We start from the raw sequence: 21,062 nt of genomic DNA, 5'->3' as shown, positions 1-21,062 counted from the left end.
AAGTGGATGGGGAAGTGGGTGGTAAGCATAGTATTACAAAGAAACAAAGAGCAGAATGGAAAATGGGTGGAGATGGTCTGGGGCCTGTCCTTGTGGAGCGTCGCCTTGTGATCCTCCTGCTCCGAAATGTCCTTCCAAGGAGTTCTCGCCTTGCGGTCCTCCTTGGAGGACCTTGTCACAGCATTGGCTTGTCCAGACGGCTCCAGACAAGATAGTATGTTAAGTTTCTGGGACACAGTTATGGGCACGCTCTAGAGAAAGATTTTTATTTTTATTTTAAATTTATTTATATTTATTTATTTACTTATTGGCTGTGTTGGGTGTTCACTGCTGTGCGCAGGCTTTCTCTAGTTGCAGCGAGCGGGGGTTACTCTGTTGCAGTGCGTGGGCTTCTCAGTGTGGTGGCTTCTCTTGTTGCAGAGCATGGGCTCTAGGCGTGTGGGTTCAGTAGTTGTGGCGCACAGGCTTAGCTGCTCCTAGGCACGTGGGACTGTCCCGTGTCCCCTGGATTGGCAGGCAGATTCTTAACCACTGGGCCACCAGAGAAGTCCCTAGAGAAAGATTTTTAGATCATTACCTTTATCATCTGAATTTTGCATGCCCACTTTTATTCTTTAGACTTTGCATCAGCAGGCATTTTGAAGGAGAGAACAGACTTCTTTTTCCTGAGACATTGGCACAGACCTGTCTGTGCCTTGGGACAGGGTGGAAGGCATGTTCGTAAGAGCTTTCACATAACGAGCACTTACTGTGTGCCAGGCACTGTCCTTACGCCCCAGGAAAAGTTGTCACATAATCCTCACAACAACCCAGTGTGGTGCCAGTATTCATCTCCTTATTTTGGGACATTTCACATTGAAATTGAATTTACATCTGCTCTTGAAAAAAACCAAAGCTGTGAAAGCACTGGCTTACATCCCTGCAATGTGACAGTGGGCTGGAGCTGAGTAACGATTTCCCCTTTTGATCAGAAAACATACTTGTCAGTTTGCTACATCCCTATCCAGCCAGCCCCACACAGTCACTCCCCTGCCTCCCTCCTCTGGCATCTGAGTTTGTGTCCCCTGCCTGAAATCCAGGCCTCCCAGCTCCTTCCTCAGTTCTGGTCTCTTCTCATTCGATACTTCTCTCTGAGTGATGCCACTTCAGTGGGGGAGTCGGGTATGTGACAGTATCAGCAGCTCAGTTACCATGGATCCCGGTGCTTCCTCAGCTGACTCGTGCAGCCACTTCACAGCAACATAGAACAAAAACATTCTTTTTTGTGCCTTTAACCTTTCCTCTCTGGTAGTTCCCAGAGAGAAAATCTAATTGGGTCATTTTGCCTCTATCAACTTGGAGCATGCCTATTGTGTAAAGTTCCATCAAAACAGTTCCAAGATGATTGAACTTGCTGTACCCCCCAAAAAATAATAAATAAATAAATAAATAAATAAATAAAACTCTAAAAAAAAAAAAAAAAAGAAAAGAAAAGAAAAATAGGACCTCCTGATGCCAGAAAAACAATTCTAAAAATAAAAAACAGTATAAAATAAAAAATAAAACAGTTCCAAGCCTCCGACCTCCATCCAGCCCAGGCTGGAAATGCTTGGTTTCCTTCAAAGTGTCAGGACGCAAGCTTGATTTTACTTCAAGCCCATGGAGCAAGCCTGGGAAAGATCCAGTTTGGGCCAGTTTCTTTACATGAGCCTGTGAGCAGGACATGATTTCCACTTTGCTGAACTACTCCTCCAACTGTTTCCCTGCATTCCTCATCCACACCAAGACTTGGGCCACTGCTTGAACACTTGTTTCCTGGTTGCTTTCTCAGGGAAGAATTGAGAGCTCTGCAGCTTCTCTATCTGCTGTGGATTGTGAGTTGACGGTTTGCACAGGTCAGACATCTAAGCCATCTTCTCTTTTTTGCTGCAGTCTTAATCCCTGAATTCCGGACTCTCAGTGGAGACACTGAAGGATTTAGATCCACACACTTCGCACAACACATTGCAAAACTTGTTTACCTTTCAAAAACAGCACAGCAGGTGGACAAGCCTGGGTAACCTATCCTGTCTGTGTGAGAATGCGAGACTCTGCCCGTGACTACTCTGTTTTAATCAGGGCAGAAAAGCAAATTTATGGTTCTTTGGGTCATTAACTGACATCGTATAACTTAGGGATTGACACTGAACCTGGGGCTACAAAGAGAGCCAATGCATTTTATATTCTTTACTTGCCCTTGATAACAACCAATCTGAATACTTTAAACTTAAAGCCTTCCTACCAGCAGGGATTTCGAAGTGGTGAACACCAGCAGAGATGCTGTCTGAAAGACACTCAAACTCATTTCATTTGAATATTTGATTCCTTCAACTACACAGTTTAAATCAAAATGAATTTTCAAAAGCTGGCAGACCCTTTAAAGTGACCTTTGGAAAAACGAATCACTTGGGGCAAGCATCACGAAAGCTTTTTTTCCAGGAGTAAATGGCTCTTTACAAAAGGGTCTTTCCAGTATTGTCCCCAGGAAAATACTGCCCTGGTAACTCTCAAATTCTTAGCTGCTGCCTAGTTTCTCATCTCTCCAGAGAGCCAGGCTCCAGAGCCAGCACTGAGGGGGATCTTTTGCCTTGGCTATCCCTCACACATCTCAGGGCTGCATGTGTCCAAAATAGACCAAACGTCTTTGATTTTCTCCATCAACCTGTTTCTTCTCACATCCTGTCTTGACTGACAGCATTGCCACCCACATAATGTCCAAGTCAGAAATCCAAGATCATTCTTGACTCCTTTCTCTTCTCATCTCTAATCTGTCACCAAGTCCTGTTGAAACCACCTCCTGAAGCCCTCTGCAATCTCCAGTTCTCCCCATCCATCCACCATTGCCTTAGTTCTGGCTTCACCATCCCCCCACCCTGAACCACTGCAGTGTCTTCTAGATGGTCTCCCTTCCCCCTCCGGTGCTGTCTCTACAATGTACCCGGAGAAATTTTTCTTCTAAAATGCAAATCTGATTGGGTCACTCCCTGGTTAAAAACCGCCAGAGATCCTCGAAGTCCGCAAACTCCTTAACACAGCTGCAATGTCCTCTGCTTGATCTAACCCAGGCCTACTTCTCCACTCCACTTGCACTCTGTGCGCTACACCCTCAGTGGGGCCACGAGGTAGGTCACACGGGCACCGGCCTCCTGGCCTGTACACGGTGGTTCCCTACACCTGTAGTGTCCATCCTGAACTTCTTCACCTGGATGGTGAGGTTTCAGTCCATGGAGTTGCCCTGTGGAGAGTTTGTGGCCACCTCACTCCCACCTAGGCCTCCCACGTTCACTCAGCCATCTGCACGCTCCTTTTCAGAGCATTTGCCACACTGTATTGAGACTACTTTTAAACTTGTGAACTCCACAGGGGACAGGGTCAAATCTTATCCATCTATTGACTGCTAACAGCCAGGACTGTGCTTGGAGCATGGTAGCCCTGCGGAGACGCTGAATGAATAAATGCACTTTCCTTCGGCCCACAGTGTTCTCCATGAATGAGACTGGAGAAAAAGGAAGATTACATTTAGTGGAGAGAGGCCAAAATGAGACTTAACAAGAGCTGTTTCTAGGTTCTGTAATTAGCAATTATCCCTAAAGCAGAGGTGGCAAGCGTCTGCCCTGGGAGCAGGTTAGATGATGACGTAGATGGTGCAAGTGGCCGAGGATGGTGATGAGGATGGTGAGGATGCTGATGGTGAGAACCACAGTAGCCAGGATGCTGGGGATGGCCATTTACTGAGACCTGTGTTCCAGGCACAGGGCTTGGTCTCAGGGTCCCTGTCTCACATTTTGAGGCAAATAAGTCTCAAAAAGGTTTACGACTTGCCCAATGTTACCCAACTGGCAAGTAATAAGGCCTGGATTTTGGGTCTAACACTCAGTCCATCTTAAACTATGCCGATAATTGGAACATTTATTCATTCATCCATCCATTCAGCACTTACTGAATACTTATTACGTGCTAGATATATTCTAGGCACTGAGTGGTGAACAAAACAGACATCGTTGCTTTATGGAAATTTTATCCCAGAGAGGGGAGACTCAAGATAAACTGATAAAGAAGTAAAAAATGTAGCGTATCTTAAAGGTAAAAGTACTATGGAGAAAAACAAAGCAGAACCCTAGTGAGTGCAAGGAGCAGCTGGAACTGAGGCTATGGTTGTGTACAGGGTGGCCAGGGAAGCCTTTCCTGAGAAGGTGACAACTGAACAAAGACCTGAAGGCAATCAAGCAGCAACCTGAAGAGAGCATTTCAGGCAGAGGGAACAGCAAGTGCAAAGGCCCTGAGGTGAGAATGTGCAGGGTGGCTAAGCTGAGTAGCTGAAGGGAAAGGTAGTGGGAAGTCAGGTCAGAAGGATGAGCAGCAGAGTCTTTAGGGTTTGTAAGCCACTGCAATGGTCAGAGAAATTTGTTGGCTGGCCCTTGAGGAACTAGACGGAGTTGGAGACCATCCTAACGTCCTGGTCACCTGTGAGCACATCTGTACACTCTAAATCGCCCTATGGGATGGAGAAAGGCTTATTCTCAGAATCCTTTTCCATGCTCGATCTCCAACTTGGTCTAAAGTGGGGTTTCTCATCCTCAGCACTGTTGACATTTTGGCTAATGTGTGACTGTGTGTGTGTATCTGTGGGTGTGTGTATCTGTGTGTGTATCTGTGTGTGTGTCTGTGTGTGTGTATCTGTGTGTGTGTATCTGTGTGTGTGTCTGCGTGTGTGTGTCTGTGTGTGTGTCTGTGTGTGTCTATGTGTGTGTGTATCTGTGTGTGTGTCTGCGTGTGTGTGTCTGTGTGTGTGTCTGTGTGTGTATCTGTGTGTGTATCTCTGTGTGTGTATCTGTGTGTGTGTATCTGTGTGTGTGTGTGTGTGTGTGTGTGTGTGAGTGAGGTAGGGGAGGAGGGTGTCCTGTGCACTGTAGTGTATGTAGTAGCATCCCTTGCCTTTATCTACTAGATGCCAGTAGCATTCCAGATGTGACCACCAGTAATGTCTCCAGATATGGCCAAATGTGCCCCATTGAGAACCATAATCTCAAGAATGGTAGACTCCAGCTCCCTGTGCTGGGAGCTAATCTCCATCCCTACACTCCCCCCCCGCCCCCGCCCCCATCCATCAGCCCCTCCCCTGACCCACAGTGGCTGCTCAGAAAAGGGAGCCTGGGATTATCTACTAAAGACTCAAATGTTGATTCTAGGTTCATTAGCCGTTAACACCTTTACATACCAGGCAGACAGTCAGGGAGCCATTGCCCACTCTAATGTGACCCTGGGTCCCCTATGCTTACCCCAAAACCTATGAGAGAGCCGCACAATAGGCCTCAGCCTTGTGTTGGATGATTTGGTGCTGGTCACCCTTGTCTTTCTTTCCCCAGGAACCAGAAGATCTGCTGAAGATCCTGATATCTCCTGATATCTCTGGGGGGACCCTCCCTCCCCAGAGAGCATCTAGTCAGAGCCAGACCAAGGGTTTCCCCCAGGTCATCACAATGGTTAATGCTTACTGGGCACTGCCGTGCCAGAGCTTTGCATACCTTGTCCTACGATGTAGGCTCATTCTAAGGCATGGGAACTATTACTACCATTGTATAGATGAGGAAACTGAGGTGCAGAGATGTTTAAAAAACACACTGCCTGGACCACAGGTGCTGTAAGCCACCATAACTGTCCTGTTTTATGAGCCAACCTAGGAATTCATGTTCACTGCGTACCCAGTATGTGCTAGGTGGAGTTAGAAGCTGAGGAGAGCTGTACCCATAGGAGCCCTCAGCCTTTCAGCGAAGGGCTCCCTGCCCGTCCACAGTCCACTAGCTACTATGCCCAGGTTCCAATGTACAGCTGAATTGTCTCTATGCCCCATGAGACACAGGCACCAAGACCTGAGGGGTGCATGCATTCATTTCACCTTTACACACTCGGAATTCAAGGCTCCAGAACCCCAAAGGTAAAAACTGATTTGCAGATTTCTGAAAGACAGAAACTAGTAAATAGGACTGTAAATCATAGAGAGTAGATTTGCTCTGATGAGAACCACCCAGAGCAGGGGAGGCGAGAGACCCCACGCATCCAGGGAAGAGCAACATTTTTCAGACCAGCTTCCCTAGAAGGTCATTAGAGCATGGGTCCTGAAGTCAGTCAGCCTTGGAGCTGAGCCTCAGCCTAATGTTTACGAGCTATGAGCCTCTGGGCTTCCGTTTCCTTGTCTCACATTCCTCACCTGTAATAGTAGATGACTCATGGGTTGTTCTGAGGATTAACCAAGATAATGTATGTGACACTTAGCAAAGCACTTGGCATAGTAAGTGTTCAATAAATGTCGTTATCTTGCTATCACTGCCATAATCATCCCCATCGTCTCCATCATCATCCCCATCATCATCCCCATCATCATCCCCATCATCTCCATCATCATCCCCATCATCATCCCCATCATCCCCATCATCATCCCCATCATCCCCATCATCATCTCCATCATCATCTCCATCATCATCCCCATCATCATCCCCATCATCATCCCCATCATCCCCATCATCATCCCCATCATCCCCATCATCATCCCCATCATCTCCATCATCATCCCCATCATCATCCGCATCATCCCCATCATCATCTCCATCATCATCCTTCTGGTGGCTCAGGTCAAAATGTCCGAGTCATTCTTGGTTTCTTTCATGTATGTTCCACCTCCAATCCATCAGTAAATCCTGTCAATTTCTCCTCCAAGATCCCTCCAGGCTCGGACCACTTCTCACCCCCTCCATTGCCCCTCCCCTGGTTCAAGCTATTACAGTCTCTCACCTAGATTATTACAGTGGCCTCTAGCGGGTCTCCTTTCTTCTCTTTGGTCTAATCTCCATATAACATTCAGAAAAGTCCAGTAAAAATGTAAGTCATCACATCTAACTCTGCCCCAAACCCTGCAGTACCTTTTCACAACCCTCAGAGGAAAGGCCAAAGTCTATTCAATGGTCTACAGGCCTGTGTCACCTGACCTCACCCCAGCTCATCCTGCTCCAGACCCAGTACACTTCTGGTCATCCTCAAACATGCTGCACATGCTCCCACCTCAGGGCCTTTGCCCTGATGGCTCCTTTGCCTGGAAGTCCCTCCCTCCTGTGAGCAAGCACACAGCTTGCTCCCTCATCTCCTTCAGTCTTTATTAACATGTTCCTTCTCAGTGAGCCCTCCCGTTGCCTCCCTACTTAAACTCCTTTCCCGCGACACTCCCAGCTTCCACCTCTGCTTCTTTTTTCTCCATAGCACGTAGCATCTAATATAGAATATAGTCTGCTTCTCTATTTTGTTTATTCTCTGCCTTCTGCATTGAGAGCCGTGATTTTTATCAATCTGTTCACTAAGTCCCAGATACCTAAAACAGTTCCTGGTACATGGAAGAGTCTAAAAAAAGATTTGTCAGATGAGAGAATGAGCGCATCCCATGACGGACCCTGTCAGCCCCCATCCAGCCGGATCTCAGACCCCAGCTGTCACAACCTCTTTCTCTCACTTCCATTTTGGACACCGAAGAGCACTGGGTTGTGTGTGGAAGCTCAAAAACTCCACTGTTTGGACAAATGTTTCTCTCACCTCCAGCTCTTACCCTTAGAAACTCAGATTTGGATGCTCTGTCAGTCAGCAGCCTGAGCCAGGCACGGCTAAATCCACAAGGAAGCCAGAGGAGAGGCCAGCAGGCCAGAGTGGCAGGCGACAGGCCAGCACCCACTGGTGGTGATGGATGGGGTCGTCGAAGGGACAGAGCAGGAACTGGGGAGGCATTGATCTACAAGGGAGGCAGAAAGTCCCACTTCCCGGCCATCGATTGGGAGTTTAATGAAAACAATCATTCACTTTTGGGTTCCCGCCCTGGAGCAGGTGTGCTGACTGGCAATGGGGCAGTCAGCTGTCCCAGGCCTGGTTTTCTGGGTTTTGCCTTACAAAAGCCCTCTCTATCAGACTTGGAACTTGCCCACGGCAGTGGAAGTGAGTTGTACTTTTTCCAAGTGCTCCAGATGGACGAGGGAGTTTAACGAAGATAAAGTGTTCTCTGACCTGAAAGGGAACAATGACCCCTAGACTGGCTCAGCCCACCTGCTGCAGGTACCTGCTGGTGAGGGACCCGCAGGGGCCTGCAGTCTCTAAGTGCTGTCAGGAGGAAGGGAGGCTAAGGGATTGCCTTTTAGCCCCTCCCATTTAGGCCAGGAAGACCTCCTTGCTGCTGGGATCACATGCCAGCCCCTGAGGCTCTTTCCAGGAAAGGGCCCCTCACTCCTACCACCACCCCACCGCCCAGCAACGTGAGAGGCCAAGGAATCTGCAACGACAGTGTCAGGTCTCTTCTACACCCCGCACCAAGGGGGATGGGCTGAGTGGGTAGAGGATCATCATAATCTCCCTCCATCCTTACCCTTCCCTTATCTGGCCTTCTTTCCACCAGAACGTCCCCTGCCATATCACATGCAGATACGGGGCAACCGGAGGGGCCCAACTTGGCCTGTTAGCTCCAGGAATTTCCACCAGATGGCACTCATTCATTTGCTCTTTCTCCCTCCCTGTCTCTCCTCCTCCCTTTCTCTCCCTCCCCCCTCTCTCCCCCTTCTCTCTCTCCCCCTTCTCTCTCTCCCTCTCTCTCCCTCCCCCCTTCTCTCTCTCTCTTTCTATCCCCTCACCTTCCTTCCTCTCGCTCTCTCTCCCTGCCCACTATAATTTCTGATAGAAATTTTACAATAATGACAGTGCTAGGGCTTCCTAGGTGGCACAGTGGTTAAGAACTTGCCTGCCAATGCAGGGGACATCGGTTCCATCCCTGCTCCAGGAAGATCCCACATGCCACGGAGCAACTAAGCCCGTGCGCCACATCTACTGAGCCTGCGCTTTAGAGCCCGTGAGCCACAACTATGGAGCCCATGTGCTGCAACTACTGAAGCCCACGCACCTAGAACCCGTGCTCTGCAACAAGAGAAGCCACGGCAATGAGGAGCTCGCACACCGCAACAAAGAGTAGCCCCCACTCACCGCAAGTAAAGAAAGCCCACGCACAGCAAAAAAAGACCCAACACGGCCAATGAAATAAATAAATTAATTAATTAAAAAATGTAACAGTGCTAATAAGAGTGCATGATATACTGAGTGAGGTCCAGGCACTGTGCTAAGGGGTGGACGTGCCCAGTGGAGGTCAGAGAGCCAGAATGCATGGGTCCAATACTGCTGTCCCTCCTGCTGCCACGTGGCCTTGGGTGAGGAGGTCCTCTCAACTGTGCAACAGTTTCCTCATCTGTGACAGTGAGATAATAATAGCAGTCCCTACCCCATAGGGGTAGTAGGAAGACTAAATGACTTAATCCATATAAAACTCTTAGAAAGTGATAACACTGTATAACTGATTGTTAGATAAGTCCTTTGACTCTGACAGCTTCGCGAGGTGGCCACCACTTCCCCACTTTATCGGTGAGGAAAGTGGACCTTCGAGAGATTAAGCTGTCCCCTGTTGTATTGCTTCCAGTGTTGCCAAACCCGAAGAAACCCAATGTGTGTCTCCCAGACGGACCAGTTTCATGAACCATGGTTCTCACATCCTGTCCCATTTCTGAATCTACCTGCCCGCAGTGGAGCACGAGGAGAGCCCAGGAGCTAAGCAAGCCAAACCAAGCCTCCTCCTTGGGAGATGGGGATGGATGGGACGCTCTAGTGACTTCTCTCTTCACACTGGCTCTTTCAGACAACCCATCCTCAGAGCAATCCAGGAACTTAGCTGAGGAGCTGGGCAAAGCAGTGGAGATCGTGGGCAAAGGCAAGAATGGGGTTGGCTTTGGCAAAGTGGACATCACGGTTGAAAAGGAACTTCAGAAGGAGTTTGATGTCAAGAAGGCTCCAGAGTTGAAGCTGTTTTTTGAGGGGAACAGATTGGAGCCCATCAGCTGCAAAGGTAAGGATTCTTCTGTGTCAATCAAGGTAATGCTACCTGTGGAAACACAACACCTGCATCTCAGTGACTTAGAATTACAAGTCTGGTTTATTTATTTATTTATTTTGAATTTGGTTATCTCTGTCACAATGACAAAGTTTCTTGGATTATCAGTTTTTTTAATTTATTTTTTATTTATTGGCTGCATTGGGTCTTTGTTGCTGCACATGGGCTTTCTCTAGTTGCAGAGGGTGGGAGCTACTCTTCCTTGCAGTGCACGGGCTTCTCATTGTGGTGGCTTCTCTTGTTGCAGAGCACGGGCTCTAGGTGCACAGGTGTCAGTTGTTGCGGCACATGGGCTCAGTAGTTGTGGCTCGCGGGCTCTAGAGCACAGGCTCAGTATTTGTGGCGCACGGGCTTAGTTGCTATGTGGCATGTGGGATCTTCCTGGACCAGGGATCGAACCCGTGTCCCCTGCATTGGCAGGCAGATTCTTAACCACTGCCCCACCAGGGAAGTCCCAGAACTACAAATTTATTTCCTGCTTGCGCCGAACCCAGTTAGCAGCTGGAGGGTGGAGGTGGGGGAGCCCCTGCTCCACACAGTCTTTCAAGAACCCAGGTCCCTTCCAGTCTGTGGCTCTGCTCCTCCCTAGGACCTCCGAGCCTCCTGCTGCCCCCTCTGTATCTGGCCAGCAATTGGTGCTGGCAGGCAAAGGAGCCGCACCGGTGGTATCCATGGCCCCGGCCTGGAGGTGGTGAATATTGCTTCTATTTCATCCCACGGACCAGAATTCTGCTGGGTGGCTCCACCCAACTGAAAGGCTGTGAAATATGGCCCTGCTCTATGTCCATAAAGAAAAAAAATAGATGTTGGAGGACATGCAGCTGCCTCCACCACAGCTTGCATCTCAGCTGGTGGGCCCTGGAGGCACCATGAGGTGGAACAGTGAGGTACATGGTTTGTAAACTACGAAGACCAGAGAGTGAGTTCCTAACTCACCTGACTCCCCACTGCCACCACACTCTTCCACTTTGGAATGATTTTGACAGGGTCCAGGCCAAGGAAGCACTGGGTGACCGAAAGGGAGACTGGGAGGTGCTAGAACCTATAGCAGGTTTGAGACAGGGTGACTACCAAACCCTGTAGCTTCTATCACCGTCCATTTAGTTAACGTATTCCTCCACTTACTCCACACCCTTTTATTAAGAACCGACCATATGTCAAGCCCTATCTTGATGCTGTGAAAATTTGAAGAATTTTGTGCCTCAGTGTGGCACAGAGTAGGTCCTAATTTTAGAAAGCATTAAATACACGGATGCATAAAGGTAGGCACGATGGATGGATGGATGGATGGATGGATGGATGGATGGAATAAAACTGATGAACACAGAGGTGCCCTTTATTATGTTAGTAGATGTTCCCATTCTGTATGTTGAATGATTGAATCTCAGAAAACTGAGTTTGTCTTTTGCAGGGCTTGGCATTTAGCAGGTTTACAATAAGCCTGTTTGAGAGTTGTTACAAGAACCAAAGGGGCAGGGGGGAGCGGACCACCGTGTGCAGGGGATGCAGAATGTCTTGCAGTTCCCAGAATGGACACGGAGTGGGTGAGCCACACAGCCCACACTTGTGGAACAGCCAGCTTCAGGGGAGGTTGCATAAAAGACTTCAGCCTTGAGGCTCCCAGCTGGTTTGTAGGAGCGATGGTGTGTGAAGGGGGAAGAGAAAGAGATAGGGAGAAAAGGCGGGAGTGAGAGAAGGGACAAAGACTGCTGCTTCCTGTGCAGCAAGTGACAAACCTCAATGGCCACCCACTGACCATAAGCGAGGAGCCCTTTGTGTTGTGTTGGTTTAGGAGAGGGCTGTGAAGAAACCAGAAGCCCCAGGTTCATTTGTCAAAGTCCGTATCTGCTCATGGAGTAGCTCAGGCTCTAGGATGCCCTTGCCTCCTGAAGGACAGTCCAGCTCCACTTAGAGGTACAAAGGTGACAGCATGGTGACTTCCAGACTGTCTCAGCCACCTTTGTGCTGGGAGCCAGTGCCTGGAACCCCCTCTGCCATCAGGAAGCTTCACCATCACCCCCTCCAAGAAGTCTCCCCTGGTTGCCTGGATCAGGGTGCCTGCCCCTTTTCTGTGGTCCCACAGCACCTGCACTTCCCCCTCTAAGATCTCATCTCACAGAATTGTATCTTCCTCATTGTCTACTCAACTGAGAGCACAGGGGCAGAGGCCAATCTCACCTCCTTTCCTGGGGCCTCTGAAAAAGCTACCAGAGCTGTTGGACACCTCGGCTTCAAATCCTCACTACGTACCTGAGGAACAATCACGTCCTCTTCTCAAATTCTGATTTCGTCATCTGTAAAGTGGGGTGGTAAAGGCATCTACCACCGAGGGTTCCTGGGAAGAAGGACTAAGTCTGCCCACATCTGAAGAATTTACGGGGCTCCAGGCACTGTTCTAGACCCTTCTCAGATGTCACAACACAGCGTAGAAGGTGTTTCTACGATGGGGAAACTGAGGTGGAGGGAATGGAATAACTTGCAAGGCTCCCCACCTAGCCAGCAGTGGGACCCACAAACGTTTTCTCTAAAGGACCAGAAGGTAATATTTTAGGTCTTACAGGCCAGGCTGTTGAAATATTTACCTCTGCAGGTGCCGTGAGAAAGGAGCCACACACAAACACGTGGTGTGCCTGCATCCCAAGAAAACTTTAATGATAAAATTAGTTGGCAGGTCAGATTTGGCCGGCAGGCTGACCCCTGCTGTGCAGTGTGCTGTCCTCTCAGAAAACGGCACATGTGGTTATTAGTATCCTCAAGCTATTAGTTTCCTGACCCTAGTCCCGGGCCTGAAGCACTTGCATTTTTAATGCATATTTTGAGTTTGAATGGGGTGGAATTGCAAGGGCCCCACTGCAGCAGGCCTGGGGTAAGGAGCCAGCCCATATTTGTACTGGGCTTGACCATCCCCATCTTCCTCAGTAGTGCCCCCAACCACGGAAAGAGGCAGTGGGATGCAGGGATGGAGCCAGAGCTTGGATTTTAGGACCAGCCCGAGCTGTGAGAACTTGAGGCAGCCTCTATTTCTCACTTCCTAAAAAGAAGGACCAGTGCCAGTTCTGCCACTTGACAGGCTTCCCTGAGCTAAGGGGGTGGCAGCGCTTTACTGACCTTCTGCCTTGTGACTTTGATGAAAACTTCCCTCAGAGGCAGGTGGGGTTTAGTCCCTGTTGACTCAAGTCCAGGTTCTCCTCTGGTCTCCTAGGACTGATGGTGGGAGGCTTGGCCTTGGCCGTCTCCCTAGAGGGGGGGTCTGGGCTGCCTCCAGGCCCTCCATGAGTGATGCATTCACAGCTTGAGCCTGGAATTACACGCACCGGAGCCACGGCCCCAGCTAATCATTGACAGGTGTTCACACCTCAGTTGTCACCGAGTCCTCTGGCTCAGAGCCGAGCACCAGGAGAGGCACCTGCCCAGAGGGGACAGCGCCCAACTGGTAGGCACTCAGAAACAAAGTGTTTGCCAAGTTCAGAGCTATCTCGGTCCTACAGGGTCTGAGGGGCAAACGGAGTTCATCCATCCCAGAGAAGAGGGTCCAAGATCATGTTCCCTCAGACCAACTTATCTAACGTTTCATTCACCCCATGATTATTTCCCGAGCACCTACTATGAGCCAGACATTACAGGATGCAGGGGAAGAAAACTCTTCCTTTCTTCCCTTCTAGGTTCTTTGGCTGGTCTAATAATTAAATTGACATGAGAGATTAACAGAAGAGAAACAAATTTAATTTCATATGCACGGGAGTTCCAAAGATGCGAGGCTTAAAAAGTGACAAAGCAGGCAGATTTTACACCTTTTAGGCAAAGAAACAATAAAGTTGTAAAGAAGTGTGACAAGACAAAGGGGTTTGGGCTTGGGGTAGCAAATTCGTGAGGCACTAACAAGGTTTGTTTATATAGCCTTGTTGACTTTAAATCCCTATGTCTGGTGATAAAGATGTGGGCTAACCCCCTGGTATAGGGAGGGTACCCCCCACATGGGAGATTTATTTCCTGCTTTTGGAGGCACAAAGGAGGGTCAGAACATCCTCGTTGCACAGACTGTTTCTCAAGTAACTTTAATTCAAACCAAGATGCCAAAGTAATAGAATTTGAGGTGGCATATTCTGTTCCCCCTCAGGAGCTACTGAGAAAGTTAGCATAAAATCAAAACTTCAGAAACAGACTCAATGAAGAAAATACAACAGGTCATAACACAGAGAATTATTGAGGGGAGAGGAAGAAAAGACCAAACTGAGAATTAAATAAGCAGGATGAGATGCCCTTGAGAGCTGAGAGGAAAGGACAGCCCAGGTGGAGGGACTGGTGGATGCCAAGCACAGTGAGCTGGAGGATAAGGATGTGGATGGAGGGAGGACAGAGGGACAGAGCAGCACAAAGGCAAGTCACAGCAATGGTTCTGATGACCTGAAATTCACACCCATTGGGAGGGGTTTTATTCACCTTTTTTGGCATTTTCAGAATTTCTAAACCAATTCCTTTCAGGTCACTTAAAACATAATTTTTTCAGGCAAAGCCTTTGAGAGAAAGAGTTTGTTTTCATGATATGTGCCTCTTTCTTCCTAAAAGATGGCTTGGACCACTGTGAAACCAGAAACTCAACCTTGGGGCTGCTGTCCAGGAGGGATGACTGCAGTGGGTGGAGAGCCATGGTCTGAGGGTGGCGTGAAGCCTCCCCCGCCTCTTCTGTCCCTTGAGACCACCACATCATCCTCTTAGGAACTTTTAGAGGCCTCACTGTGGCTTTTTAAATGGCCTAATCTGTATCCACACAGCATCCCCATGACCAGAAATTCTTCTCCTGGGCATGTACCCAACAGAAGTGCAAACAATGTGCCCCTAGAGACATGCCCAAGAATTAATTCTTAATCTCCCCAAACTGTAAACAAGCCAAATGCCCGTTTACAGGAAATGGATAAGTAAGCTGTGGAATATTCACGCAGTGGGAAAGAATCTACAAGTACAACATGGAGGAATTTCACACATATAATGAAGCCAGATCTGCATGACTCTGTTTATATGAAGTTCAAGAGCAGGCTGTTAGAAGTTAGGATAATGGTTACCTCTAGGTGTGGGTGGGGTAGAGGCTGGGAGGGGGCACAGTGGGGACTTCTGAGGGCTGAAAACATTCTATTTCTTTATCTGGGTGGTACTTACACTTGGGTATTCATTTTATGAAAATTCATCAAACTATACATTATAATTTGTGTACCTTTATGCATGTAAACATACTTCATTATAAATTTTAAAACATCTAATGTTCTTGGAAAAGGTAAGCAAAGATACTGAAAATCATGTCCTTTCCAGTTGATTTAGCAACTCAGTGTGCATTCCTCAAGCCCCAGGCAGCAATTTGTCCTGCCACAGGGCCTTTGCACAGGCTGTTTTCGCTGCCTTTCCTTCTCCAGTTGCTTCCTATTAACTTCTATGTATCCTTCATTTTTCAGCTCATAAGTTTTTCCTTCAGGAAGCCCTCCTTGACTTCACAGTCTAGGCCATGTATCTTTCCTACAGGTTCATAGAACTTTGCTTCTGAATACTCACTATGGGTGTGCTTATACACTTGTTTGTGCAATTATTTAATGGTTGTCCTCAATAGAATGAGAGCTGCATAGCAGTGGCAATGTCTTGTTTCTGCTCACCATTTTATCCCCAGGACCAAGCACAGCGCTCAGTAATGTAATAGGCACCCAGTGCATATTTATCAAATGAATGAATGAATGAAGGAATGAATAGTGAGAGAAGGAATAAAGGTATTTTAAAGGTCTTTTAAAAAAGTTTGTTTTGGCCAACCCAATATGTCATCCAAAGCTACTCACAACAAACATTGCTTTAGGTCATAAACTCATTTTATTTTTATTTTTTTTTGAGGAACTATTTTTTTTCAGATCTTTATTGGACTATAATTGCTTTACAATGTTGTTAGTTTCTGCTGTACAACAAAGTGTAGCAGCTATATTTATACATATATCCCCACATCCCCTCCCTCTTGAGCCTCCTTCCCACCCTCCCCATCCCACCCCTCTAGGTTGTCACCAAGCATCAAGTTGATCTCCCTGTGCTATACAGAAGCTTCCCACTAGCCATCCATTTTACATTTGGTAGTGCCTATATGTCAATGCTACTCTCTCACTTCATCCCAACTTCCCCTGCCCCCACTGTGTCCTCAAGGCCGTTCTCTGCATCTGTGTCTTTATTCTTCCCCTACCACTAGGTTCATCAGTACCATGATTTTAGATTCCATATATATGTGTTAGTGTACGGTATTTGTTTGTCTCTTTCCGGCTTACTTCACTCTGTATGACAGACTCTAAAAGACCTGTAAAGTATAAACTCATTTTAAATGATCCATTCTATTCTTTAGCAGGCTTTGACAGAAAATAATATTTTACATTACCTACCATCATATGAAATTGACAAGCCTAGCCAGCACAGTTCCATCTGTAGGCTTGTGTACATTCTGGCACACCTTTATGTCTCCCCAGATATGGTAGATGTATCCCAATTTTAGAAGCTTTTTGTGTGCTTGGCACTTCCCCTATGATAGCTGAGAAATGGAAGTCAGGATATATGACTTTAGTGGACATCTGTGTCTCAGCTAAGGAACTGGAGATACAGGGAGATAATGAAACTTTCCCAAGGGTGCAGAGCTAGCTGGTCTTTTTGTTTACATTTTAAAATTTTATCTTTAAAAAAAATAAGTTCGTCTTCCTGTCACTTTGAGGGGTGAATAAGAAAACCCGGCTGGGCATGCTTCCTCCCAGGTTTGAGTCCCAGGTTCCCTAGTTGGGTGGCCAAAGGCAAGTTGAACCTCAATTTCCTCATCTGCAAAATGGAGAGAATGTGTATCCCATAGGGTTATGGTGGAACTCCACATCATACTCTATTATAGGATCTGGAATGTGGTGGTCGATGACTGGCTATATTACTATCCTTACAAGGACTTTCTCTGGTTTTTCACAAAGAAGTTCAAGTCAGCTGCCATGTTAGCTGTCTTTGCTGTGTCTGTGGTGCATGAATACGCCTGGGCTGTTTGCTTGAACATTTTCTATTAAAAAAAAAAATGTAATACCTGCAAAATGCTCAGCATAGTGCCGGGTCCTAGGTAAGTGCTCAGTAAAGCTTAGCTGCTCTTGCTAATGTTCATGCCTTGGAGCTCAGGTGGGGAGGAGAGGAGGAACTGACATTGGCCTTCAAGGGATGGGAATCCAAGACAAGAAGTTTCTATTTATTTAACTTGGAGAAGACAGGCCTGTTCCAGTTCAAAGAAAACTTCTGTGGGATCCATTGAATTGTCTCTTTCTTTCCAGGAGTGGTTGAATCTACTGCCTTGGTTGTTTGGTTGAGAAGACAAATTAGCCAGAAAGCATTTTTGTTCTCTGACACCAACGAGATAGCAGCGTTTGTGAACTCCAGGCCCTTGGTCATCATTGGCTTCTTCCAGGTACTGTGTCCAAGAAGTGGGAGGTGGCTTCTCAACTGATGAGGACTCCTGTGTCTGGGAGGGTGGGTGGGGTGAGGCGAGATCTTCCATTTAGGTTAATTCTATGTCCATTCTTTTTCAATAAGCTGCTTTTCTGGGGGAACTGCAGGATAAAAAATAAAGAAAAAATGGAAGCTGAAATGGTAAGAGAAGCTAACTACAAAGGTGGCCATTAATGGGGAGAGAGGAGAGGAGATTGACATATATTGAACTTTTTAAATTATTTTTATTCATTCAAAATAATATAAATTTTTTAAATGAAGAAACTATTTCTGAAACAAAATGAAATTGATAACGAGTTGTACTGTTTTATATTCTTGTACATCACTTTAGCTTAATGAAAGAGGGCCAACTTCTCATATCTGCTTCTGCATTCAGTGTGTTTTCATATGTTGTTTTGGTTGAAAGATATAAAGAAAATCTCATTTCACATAGATGTGTACTTGGAAAATGGAATTTAATAGCCTTTCAAATATTGAGGATTTTATTCTTTGATACTAGACCAAAACTCCACAAGTAGTAGTTTTGAAAGGCTAGCTGCAATGTGCAATCTGAAATTTCATTGATGAACCTTTTGCGTACTTTTACATTAAAATCCATCTGTCATCTTCCGCTTTGAATGCCTATATTACCCACTGATAATTTAGGAAATATTCCTTCACCGACTTATGCAGAATTTCCAAATACTGGCATTTCATGCAATATCAAAAAAAAAAAAATCACATTCCGTTCATCTTACCACCGATCTCATCAAAAAAGTCTGACAAATACAAGTTTTGCAAAATTCTAATTTTTGCTTGAAAACTTGGATTTTATCACTGGCAAGCAAACGTCCACTAAATCCTGAAGTATGAATAACTATAGTCTGTCCATCAATTATTATTTCAAGTAAAAACGATGATCCATGAGCTGGTTCGGCTCCAACACACAGGTGCATCTTCCCCAGACAGCTGCACTGTAGTCCACAGCAGCAAGGCTGCGTGGGTACTTTGCCTTCCATCGCTCGAAACATGAGAGACCTCCGTCTTCACGTCTGCGGCTACATCTTTAATTGGGCGGGTCACGGCAACCTGTGCAGTGGCCCTGCCCTGCGCTTGACTGAGTCCTCATGCAGTGGGCGTTCAGGAACATCAGCTCTTCAGAACTTCACCAGACCCTCAGCTGTCGGGTGGGCTTTTCCAGCCAAAGCAATCACTCATCCTGTGCGAGGCTTCAGTGACTGTCATTTCGAGGTGGAAAAGCTGCTCGGTGTCCCGCTCCTTCAGCGTGGGTAGGCTAGGGCCCGGGCGCTGCACGGGGCGCGGGCATCTCCGCGGAGGGAACAGAGAAGCTTGGAGGAAGGGGAGGAAGGGAAGGCGCGGAGCCCGGGGCACCCGCCGCATGGGCCCCGGCCAGCGGTGCGGGGAGGCCAGAATGCGGCTCACGCCAGTCGGGAGATGCGCCGCTCGGGCTAGGCCGTGCCGGCTCCGAGTTGCCCCGGAGCGCATCCCGCCCAGACCCCCGGCTGGGCTGTGCCCCGGCGCCCCGCCCGCCGCCCGCCGGCCGCCTGCCTCGCGCCTCCCCGGGGCTCCGCGGCCCCGCTCCGCGCCCGGCACGCAGCAGCCGCCGCCAGACCGCCGCTACCACCGCCAGCCCCCTGCTCCTGTTGAGCTGGGTTTGAGAGCATAACTGATCTTTTGGGGGTCTGTTTAGAACATCGCTGAATAATAAGTAATTTGCAAATTGTTTTTGCTTTTGGAGAATGAGTTTCTTATACATCTTGACTCATTTGCTGTAACTCTGAGGACTCCCCTTCTCTGAGTAGAAGTCAGAACTTCTGGGTTATATTTATACGTGGGGAGAGTTTGTACCTTTTTCTGGCCCATCCTACATTTTGCCATTGTTTTGGGCCCCAATTTTCTTTCAAGCTAAAGAATATATGCTGAAACTACAACCATAGCTTGATATCAAGTTCATATCTGGTACTACACGTGGTCCAATCAATGGCCTCTTCTGAAAGCAACTGTGTTAGAACAGTCTTCACTCTAATACTTGGAAAAGGTCAAGTTTATCGATTCTCTCCATTCCTCTGTGTGGATTTGCCTATTTTGGCCTTAGTCATAGGCATAGAAGTATTCTGGGTATGAAATATTCATGAAAGTGGATTTAGGTGGCCCGGGAAAACCACAGAACTCGGGAAGGTGAAGAGACAAGTTAGTCACGATTTTCACCCTGTCCTTAAAAAAGCCAGGCATTTTGCTCTCTATCAAAGCCTCATCTAACATCTCTTCCCAAACAGGATTTAGAGGAAGAACCAGCGGAATTGTTCTATGATGTGATCAGAGACTTCCCAGAGCTAACATTTGGAGTGGTATTGATTAAAAATGTCTTTGGGCGTTTCCATGTCACCCTTGACAGTGTTCTGGTGTTCAAAAAGGTAGGGCTTTGGTATTATTGCTAGTGAGGGGTCTCTAGTTCAAAATAATGACCCATGCATGTATGTATGGGCTTTGGATATAAATTTTGGTTCTGCACTTGTGAGCTAAGTGGCATTGGACTAGTCGGTTTCTGGGAAATCACAATCTTCTGCTGTCTCTCTGGCCTTTCTAGCCGTTTTCACTGGGAGTTCCTCCTTTCCTTAACCAGTGAATGTCTTTAATTAAGGCTCAATTTTCTGCCCTGTGTTTTCTTCTAGTCCATCCTCCCTTCCCCATCAGTCCATACACCCATGACTTACAAATCTCCATCTCCAGCCAGACTTCTTTAATCTCCAGACCTTTATTTCCATCACCAGATGTCTCAACATGGCCAAGCTTAAAGTCATAATCTCCCCTCCAAATCCTCTTCTAGTGTTTTTTCTCTCTCAATGAATGGTGTCACCATCTCTCCCAACTGCTCTGTAAGCAAAGCTGAACACCTAGGCATCATTCTAACACCTTCCTCATCTCCATCCCTCATAACTGAACCATGAGCCCAATCCTATTGATTTTTAAATCCAAAATATCCTGTGAAATATCCATTTCTTTCTACTGTTACCATCCTAGATCCAGTGACCATTCATATTCCACAGCCTAATGCAACATACATCCAACTAGTCTACCACAATTTATCTAATCCTCTAAAGAGAAACTTTTCCAAAGTTAAAATCTGATGGTCACTTTCCTCCTTCCAAGTGAAAGCTGTTTAACAGCTTCCTATAATTTTTAGATAAAAATAAGTCCCTGATGAGGCCCAGAAGGCCTTCCACAGTCTAACATCTATTACAAACCTTCCTCCTCTCCCACTCTGGGATCTAGATCTGAGCTGTCCAATATGGCAACCACTAGTCACGTGACTGTTTACATTAAAATTAAATTAAAATTTTAGTTCTTTGATCAAACTAGCCATTAGTAGATAGTGGCTACTGTATTCAATAGCATTGATTTACAGAGCATTTCCATCATTACAAAAAATTTTTGTTGCTCTAGACACTGTGGTCTGGTTCCTGGAACATGTATTACTCCCTCCCCACACAAAGTTAAATCCTTGCAATAACCATGTTACTTATAGACATGGCTCAGAGAGGTTAGGTTACTTGCCCAAGGCCATACAGGAAGTAGGTGGAGTGATATCCAGATGCTGGTTGAC

General features: G+C 47.0%; 1 protein-coding gene across 1 annotated transcript in view; it reads left to right on the top strand.

Annotated features, from left to right (window-relative positions):
* The window catches only part of PDILT (protein disulfide isomerase like, testis expressed), a 35,086-nt gene that overhangs the window by 1,170 nt on the left and 12,854 nt on the right, over positions 1–21,062 (top strand). Inside the window, exons 2-4 of the mRNA XM_057695730.1 lie at positions 9,725–9,931; positions 17,284–17,417; positions 19,735–19,872. Coding sequence (XP_057551713.1) covers positions 9,725–9,931; positions 17,284–17,417; positions 19,735–19,872 — 479 coding nt within the window. The remainder of the gene's footprint in view (positions 1–9,724; positions 9,932–17,283; positions 17,418–19,734; positions 19,873–21,062) is intronic.

The sequence above is a fragment of the Hippopotamus amphibius genome, chromosome 9, assembly GCF_030028045.1.
Source record: "Hippopotamus amphibius kiboko isolate mHipAmp2 chromosome 9, mHipAmp2.hap2, whole genome shotgun sequence".
Lineage (NCBI taxonomy): Eukaryota > Metazoa > Chordata > Mammalia > Artiodactyla > Hippopotamidae > Hippopotamus > Hippopotamus amphibius.
This window is presented reverse-complemented; position numbering and strand designations above follow the sequence as displayed.